General features: G+C 42.6%; 1 protein-coding gene and 1 long non-coding RNA gene across 6 annotated transcripts in view; one reads left to right on the top strand and one right to left on the bottom strand.

Moving 5' to 3' along the window:
- Nucleotides 1-582: 582 nt before the first annotated feature.
- On the bottom strand, nucleotides 583-5,028 carry LOC111737259. The gene is made up of 2 exons (XR_002779394.1): nucleotides 4,641-5,028; nucleotides 583-2,434 (listed from the first exon to the last, which is right to left on the bottom strand). It is a non-coding gene; the product is annotated as an uncharacterized LOC111737259 (long non-coding RNA).
- Nucleotides 5,029-5,215: 187 nt separating this feature from the next.
- RAP1GDS1 (Rap1 GTPase-GDP dissociation stimulator 1) overlaps nucleotides 5,216-8,699 on the top strand; it is a 143,712-nt gene continuing 140,228 nt past the window's right edge. For all 5 annotated transcript variants that reach the window (XM_011356256.2, XM_011356253.2, XM_011356255.2 and 2 more), the window contains exon 1: nucleotides 5,216-5,403. In XM_011356256.2, the coding sequence (XP_011354558.1) occupies nucleotides 5,400-5,403 (4 nt within the window). In that variant the 5' untranslated portion in view covers nucleotides 5,216-5,399. The remainder of the gene's footprint in view (nucleotides 5,404-8,699) is intronic.

Genomic DNA, 8,699 nt, shown 5'->3' with positions numbered 1-8,699 from the left:
ATTTCAGAGAAGTAGGAGGAAAGAAATATACACAACAAACCCTTGCGTCAAATAAAGATATTTTACAAAACAATATTATTTTTTAGTCTGTTGAGGTCACACACAATAAATTTTCCCTCAATACATTTATCTGTGTATTATTGCAGTGCGAGTTTGAGTTAGAGAGGCTTAGATTTTACTTGTTTCCTTTATTAATTAGTTATAGATTCTAAGTTAAATTATCTAACCTCTCTGAGCATGTTTCATAATTTGTATAGCTGAGATAATCATACCTCCCACATAGTGCAGTTTTAAATTTAACATAAACCATGCTACACATCTAATCAGTCACCAAGCCAATACCACTTCTTTAATGTGTCTCAAGACTGCCCATTGCTCTCTATCCCCACTGTTTCTATTTTAGCTCAATTCACACATGAACTATTACAGCAGTCTCCTAACAGTCTTCCAGCCTCCAGTCTAGATCTCATTCTTAGCCACTTTCCACTTTGCAACTACTAAAATATACTTCGCTCTGTCATTTTCAAACTTAAAACCCTCCAATAGCTCCCTGCTGCTTCTCTCTCCAACTAGATTCCTTACTTCCCATCATCTCCCCCCAAAATTCTATCCATCTATAACCTTTTCTTATAAAATCATCTTTGACTTCTTTGGCTAATTTTCTTTATATATTAGCACTCAGAGGCTTAGGAGATTTTCCAACAAAAAGAGACTTTAAAAATAGACTGGTTGTACTCTTGTTTTTCATAATACATATCAGTAGCTATCTCTTATAGCACTTGGCACAGTGCTGAGCTTGGAAGAGATGAATAACTACTTGACTGATTGTAAAATGTTTTATCTCATCTAAAAACATGTATACAATCTAGGTATATATTTGTTTGCAATATGTATGCATTAGTCAATTTGAGGTGCTATAGTGTGAAAAAAAATTTTAGGTTTCATAAGATTTAAAAAAATCTTTATATTAAGTAAATAGCAGGAGTGGGGGTAGGTTTAGGGTTACAGTGAGCTAGGGTTAAGACATTTCAGTTGTTCAGCCTGGACTAGCCTAACTTCACTGAGGCCTTTTAAAAATAGAGTTTAGGCAGAAGACTGTTCACTACCAAAGTTCAGTTATCACTGCAAAGTTCAGTTAACTACTCCGGAGAGATTCACTTAAATGATATTCAGAGCATCATGGTGAAGAAGAGGCAATTAGTTCCCTATTATTCTTCTAAAGAACCTTCCCTTTCTACTTCCTCTAGCTCTGCCCCTCCCAATACGTTTCCTTTAGAGAATTTAAATCACCTTTTTAACCTCTGGAAGGTTATATGCATCGATGAAGTTATGTTATAACCCTTACCAAAATGTAGTGCTTCTGATCCTAATAAACATTCTGCTTGATACTTCTTCCCACACCCCACAAAAGCTACTGAGTAATCATAAATCAGTTTGCAACAATATATTGTTATTCAGATAAATCTGTGATACTTTATAAATATACATTTTAAATAGAACTTGAAAATGTCTGCACTGGGTCAGAATGTTCTTCTTTATTGTGTAGCAGGGCGAATCGAATCTTCACCACTGCCTAACATGGAGCATGGGCACTAGTAGGTTTACTTCTGGAAAATTATTTTGATATCAGGTGAATATTTTCAAGCTATTTATGTGATCAATGACCAGAGGTATCTTCAAAGCAATTTTTCTAATATAAACTTTTTGAGGGCGGGAGCTATAGTTTATTTTTTATCTCTAGTTCCTATTAGAGTGCCTGATACGTACTAAGCACCCAGGAAATCTCTGAGTGAATGAGTGCATAAATTAGTACAAAGACTAGACTCCATCCAGTAGAGGACTCATAATTTAAGAAAGGAACAACATAGCAGCTATCATCATTATAAACATTTACTGAATAACTAAATTTACTTGGTAAGGTGCTAAGAGTTTATGAAGAGAATATTAACATTCTTGTTCTCTTTCAGAATAAAAACTCTGAAAGAATAGACTTTCGTTAATACAACAAGTTTTTATTGACCACTTACTATGTGCTAGCATTGTCCTGGCACTGGGAATATAATGGTAAATAAGACAAATATTTTTGCCCTGGGGAGCTTAAATTAAAATCAGAATGACAGACAGTAAGCAAAATATATCTTAGTGATAAGTGGTAAGGAAAAAATAAAGTATGGAAGTAAGGATATGAAGTGGAATAGTTTTGAAATTTTACATAACATGGCTAAGGAAGGCCTCATGCAGATAACTGTTGAATAAAAAGATGAAGAAAAGATATGAGAAAAATGTTATATTTTTATAATAAAAGAAAAGGGAAGGGAGGGGAACTGATGTGCGTGAAAGAGGCAGGCATCCCACCAGTCCACTTCTGCGTGTAGCAATCGGTACAGTCGTCCCCTGCTGTCTGTGGTTTCACTTTCCTCGGCTGTACAGAACACTAGAGTACAAAAATATTAAATGGGAAAGTCTAGAAATAAACAATTCATAAGTTTTAAATCTCCTGCCATCCCACCCACGGCATGAATCATCCCTTTGTCCAGCATATTCATGCTGCTGTTTCAGTGATCAGACAGGTTATGAGAAAGAGAACATTCACATAACATTACAGTATATCATTCTAATTGTTCTATTTTATTATCAGTTATTATAATCTCTTACTGTGCCTAATTTATAAAGTAAACTTTATCACAGATATGTATGCATAAGAAAAAACATAGTATATACAGAGTTCGGTTCTGTCTGTGCTTTCAGGAATCCACTGAGAGTCTTGGAATGTATCCCCTGTGGATAAGGGAGACTACAGTATTGCATCTCACTATGGTTACATATCAATACATTGGGACTCCCTGTGCAGTATGCCTGGACAGCTCTGTGGTTTTTAATTGGTAGGAAGGCTGAGGGGATGGCTTGTGGATTTAAGCAGAACAAAAAAAAGGCACCTAAACTAGCATTGGGTAGAAGGTCACAAAACTACATCAGCTGCCTTTGCTAGTTTCAAGTCATACATCCAAATGAAAGATAGAAGATGCTCTTAGAAACTGTAATATTTAATTTACAAAGGAAGTAGCAGGAAAAATGAAATAAGTGAACTTGAAAATCTAGAAGAGATTAATGAAGGTTAAGGAAAAAGAGATCAAAAATGAGAGCAATGCAAAGGGCCCAGGGTGGTCTTCTGGAGAGGTCCAAAATGAACGTGTAAGATAGGGGTGGGTGGGGATGGGGATAGAGGGTTGGAGCTTTGCTTGGTGTGTTATGGATAGAATCATGTACCCTGCAAATTCATATGCTGAGGTCCTAACCTTCAGTATCTCAGAATATGACCTCTTTTGGAAATAGGGTTATTGCAGATATAAAGATGAAATCATACCCAAGCAGTTGCACCCCTAATCTGACTGATGTCCTTATGAAAAAGGAAAATATGGATAGACATGCCAAGATAAGGTTGGAGTTCTGCCACCACAAGCCAAGGACCTACTAGAAGCTAGGAAAGGCCTGGAAGAGATCCTTCCTTAGTGCCTTCATAGTTAGCAGGGCCCTGCCAACACCTTGATTTCAGACATCGGGTCTCTAGAACTGAGACAATCCATTCCTCTTGTTCTAAGCCACCAAGTTTGTAGTACTTTGTTACAGAAGCCTCACGAAACTAATTCAACCTTGTAAGATTATTTTGAGGCAAACAGAAAGATCATCCTCATATCACGGAAAGGGAAGGAGTCTAACACAAGAGTGGGGTGGCTAATAGTCTTATGCATCCGAAGTTTCACAGTTTTGACTTCTGTAGTTAAACTGTATTTTCTTGTTTTACCAAACATCTCCAACTTTTGTTTCATTTTTGTTTTAGAAAAGTCACATAAAATCTACCCCCTGCTGAACAAATTACAAGGCCCATTCTGACTTCTGTTTGTAGTATCAGTCATATAAAAGGAAACTGATTTGACCCTAAGAAGGGGCCACGGATTAAGTGGGTATAAAGCTTTTTTCAACATTAGATTGAAAAAGTTGAAAGGAAGAAACCTCAATTCAGCTATTCAGCATCTACCTCCCACAGGCTATGCTGCTGACTGCTCCCCTCTCCCCTGCAGGACTCGGGAGAGCGACCAACTACGCAGGGGTCTGGGGAAGACCAGGTTGCAGAGAAACATAAGGTTCTCTCCAACAGCCTCCTCCCCGGGGCAGAGGACCAAAAACCAGCCCCCACCTCGCGCGCATGCCCAATCGGGAGGGCGCCCTCGGAGGGAAGCGCCGGGCTCAGGTGCAGGGAGCCATTGGCTTCCCTGTGGACCGAGGAAACTCCGGCAACCCGGCGGGGCCGCAGCCAGCTCAGCCGTACTTTTATTTTCCGCCGTGTACAAACAGAGTGGGGCGGGGCTGTGCACATCCAGCTTGGGTGGAGCCTCACAGCCGAAGGCACCCATGTTAAATGGCTTCTCAGGCGTCCTCTAGGGAATGGAAGGCCGCGCCCCTCTAGGAAGAACGGCACATTCCCCGGGGAAATCCTGGGGCTGTCACTCTTCTTCGCTGCCCGGACCCCTCTGTTTTTAAACTAGCCACAGCCAGGACAACCTGGAATTGTCCCACTGATATGCCCGCTAATATTAAGCGTCTTCCAGCGGCCACCTCCCTGCTGTGCCCCCCAGGCTCACAGGCTGCTCTGAAAACAGGCGTCCCCAGGTATCCATCCCCGAGGGGAGCTGGCCTCGTCGCCTATGCGTCCATCCCAGCTTCGTTTCGGGATATCCGCCTCACTTCCCCACCGTCCTGCCCGGCCCGAGGCGGCCCAGCTTCTCCTCCTTCGGGAAATCCCCGCCTGTGTTGCCGGGTTGTCCCGCAACGAACACGGACCCGTTTTCCGGGTGCGGGCGGGCGGGGTCCGGTTGGCGAGCCTGAGGCGAGCCGGGGGCGGCGGTTCGGGCTCAGGATCGCAGTGCAGGGCCCGCCCTCCGCCCCTCAGGCGCTCGCCGTCAAGCTCCTCGGCCGCGGTCGCGGCCGCAGCGGGTCAGCACACGCCCACCCGCACACTCGGACCCGCCGGCCGCGCGGGGGGCGAGGAGAGGGAGGCACTGAGCATGCTCGGTGCGGAGGGCGGGGCGATCCCGGCCACGCGTCGGGGAGGCGCTCCTGAGGCCGCCTCCGCGCCCCGGCCGCCCTCCCACCCGGAGCCGCGCCCGCCGCAGGCTGAGCCCGCCGCCCCGCCCCGCCCCGCCCCGCCCCGCCCCCCGACGCTCGTCCCCGCCGCGGCCGCGCCGCTTGCAGCAGCAGCTGCTGCTCCTCCCCGGCGGCCGCCCCCCGCGGGTCCCTCCCTGGCTGCGGGAGAGACAGAGGTAGAGGGAGGACACAGCGCCGCGCCGCCTGCACCGGAGACCTTCCCCTCGTCCTGCTGTTTCCGTACCCTCGGGAGGAACATGGGTAAGTCACCCTTCCACCCCCGTCATCGCCTGACATTTTTCTCTTTCTCGGCGTGTTGCAGGGTGGAAAGCATTTCTCGCGCAAAGTTGCCGGATTTCTCAGATCCGCGGGTGTGAGACCGTGGCTCTTCCTCCGGGGAGAGTCGGCGCACGCGGAACGCGCGCCGGGTCCGCGGCCCGGGAGGCACCCGAGCGCGGGGTGGGGTCGGGCCGCGGGGTCGCAGCGCCGCGCGCCTCGCGGGCACCTCGCCGCCTCGCCTCCCCTCCTCCATTCTTCCTGCCGGAGCCGGTGCCGCGCGGACTCGCATCCTCTGCCCCATCCGCCGCTCTCCGGAGGCCGTCCGCTTCCTTTCCCCCGCGTCGGGGGGCTGCAGGCTCAGGTCCCACCGCGAGAAAGATCACTTCACGTAACTTCTCTGGCAGGGACACCTTTTCCCTTCTTGGGGACAGCTCATCCCGAGGTGGGGAAGTGTGAGCAAGTAGTTTGTGAGGGTGATTTTACCACCTGCACGGAAATTATTTTTGATGGGGGAGAGCGGACAGCATCATAGATTGGAAGGATGACTTGTCAGAGGCCACGAGGAACGTGAAGAAAGATGGATAGAGCCGCTAGCTGTTGAATTAGTGCTGGGTGATTACAATGTGCAATATTCCTGTGCTCAACCCATTTACTGGGTTCCTTCTCCTGCACCGTGTGACATGTTACCGAACTTACATTAGTTATTCGTTCCCAGCTTCCCCTGCCTAAATCTACATAATCTGATTCTAGTTCCTTTGTATTTATAGTTAATCGCAAGAGATTTGTTTGAAATATTTAAATGCAGATGTTTTGTAAAAATGCATATTATTTATCCTAACATTTTTACGTAGTATGCTGCTTGACTGTTCGGTAATTACAAAAACGTCTGATGAGTTCTGTAATTAAAAACCAAAGTTTTTTTTTAAATAGTAGCGATTTGGAATACCTTACCTCTACACGTTCCCCAGTTTGCTTTCACTCCAGTCTTATCATAATTTCTTCTTTTTAAAATATGCTGCACTGGCATCTGTTAACTCAGACTTTTCCCACCCCTTCTGTGCAAGTTATTTTAAGCTTGAGATGTATATCGTCCTTTCATCTGTCCATACAGTATACAACATGTCCAGAGTTAGGTCATGACAACTCCGAATCTTCCAGGAAGTATCAAAATCAGGACATGGTGTCAATGGAACTTACTTGAAAAGCACATGCTTCAAGGTATGATTCAGACCTTTGGCCATACATCTGGAAGAAGCAAGTGTTGCAGGAAGAGGTGGTATGAATGGAAAATGAATCTAGGGCCTTGATTTTTATTTTCAGCTGTTTTTTCTCTTTTAATGTACTATTGGTATGCTGAACAAATTTCTGTAAAAATTGGGTGGCCTGTTTATATGAATTTAGCCTTTCTCTGGGAGTATAATTTTAACCAAACATTAATTCAGATTAATGGACACATTGTATCTTTCCCTTGAACATACAAAAATATTCTTAATTATAGGCCACAAGTTTGGTCTGTAAAATACAATTCAGGGTGAGCTTAAAAAAATTCATTGAACTAAATTTTTAACTTACATGTTGAATCAGTACCTTTTCAGTGGAAAAATTCCAATTCTGTTGCAAAACTAATGAATAAAAATACTTAAAACAAATTAAACTACTTACTAAAAAATAATTCATCTTGAAAATCTCGAATGTTAAAAAAAAGAGTTCAAATAGAAACCCATCTCTCATTTGAAGCTTCTTAGATAACTCTGATTAAATTCATATGTCTCTCCTCACAACCCTCTGTACCTTGTTGGAAGCTTTTAAGCACTTACATAATCTCCTTTATAATGGAACTGTTTATCTGTGTGTCGTGCATTTAATCATGAGTTCCGGAAGATGAAAATAATGTCTTATTAATTTTTGTGTCCCCAACAGTACTTTCCACATAGTAGGTATTCAGTAAATCTTTGGTGAATCAGTTGAACTTAAAACTTATCTATTAATTTGTGAACCTGACAGTATGGGCTCTGAACAAGCATTTGAGTTGGTAGATGTTGTGGAGGTGGGAAGGAAGCTGGAACGGAGAAGTATAATTTTACTATAACTGCTCCTCTCTAAAAAAGAAAAAGTTGGGTTGTCTCAGAGGTAAGGGTTTTTGGGACAGCCTCCAGGCAAGCCATTTCCTTCTATGGTGTTGTTTTCAATGATAAGGGGGTTTAGTCTATGATCAGTAGGTACATGCAGTAATGTAAAATTGAAACCTTGAAAAGTAGTTTTATGTTCTGAGCCAAGAAAGTAATACCAATTCATGTACACATAAGAGGTGGAAGATATATGATTAATGGTGGGGGGGAAAAATCACTTTTTAATCTGTCTTTTCAAGAAATAAATATGGTGGATTTTTAAAAAGATACTCTTATGGCAATGATTTTTCTCCATTAAAAAAGTGAAGGAAACTTTCTACATAATTTTATGGACTATACTATTATTTTATGTATATATTTTATTATAAATTCAACATGTATTCAATAGATATTGCATGTCAGCCATGTGCAGTGGACTGTGGGAAGACAAAGATGGATAAGACATTCATATTTCAAATTGCTTATAATAATAGGAAGTATATGACATATATAGGTAACTGTAGTGGAAATAAAGTATAACATAAAAGATAGCTTTTATGTATATTATAGAGTCAGAGGATAAAGGGAAGTTTTTAGAAAAATGATGTTATTTGAACCAAAGGTTGGTTAAGCTTCAGAAAGGTACACATGAATGGAGATTGTTAATCAGGATGGAGGTGGGAGGAGAGAAATGACATAATGACATAAATGAAGATAGAAAGGGAATATTCAAGGAGTTTCCAGATATGATTAAATTAGCCATGTTTTGCTGGAACAAAAGGTAAGGAAATAGTGGGTAGCAGAGATGAAAAAATATTAATAAAGACCAGGTAATGGAGGACCATAAATGCCAAACTGAAGATTTTGGATTCGATTTGTCTATTGAGGGCCTATTAAACATTTTTATGTATTTAAGTTATGGATCACATCTGTGGTTTAATTTGTGCAGGATGAATTAGATGAGAAACTAGAGAATACTTCAGAAGGTAGTTGTCGCAATTTGGGTGAAAATATTTAATGACCTGAATTAGGCTCTGACAGTGGGAATAGAATATTGCAGATAAATAACAGAATTTATTTGGCAGCAATTGAATGTGGAATTGAGAAAGGAGTCACACATTATTGCCTCGGCAGTAATGAAAGTGTAGAATCTATTACTGTATATTTAAT

This window comes from Pteropus vampyrus, unplaced genomic scaffold (genome assembly GCF_000151845.1).
Source record: "Pteropus vampyrus isolate Shadow unplaced genomic scaffold, Pvam_2.0 Scaffold25, whole genome shotgun sequence".
In the NCBI taxonomy this organism is placed as follows: Eukaryota; Metazoa; Chordata; class Mammalia; order Chiroptera; family Pteropodidae; genus Pteropus; species Pteropus vampyrus.
Note: the sequence above shows the minus strand (reverse complement) of the source record. Positions and strands in the feature narration are given on the sequence as shown.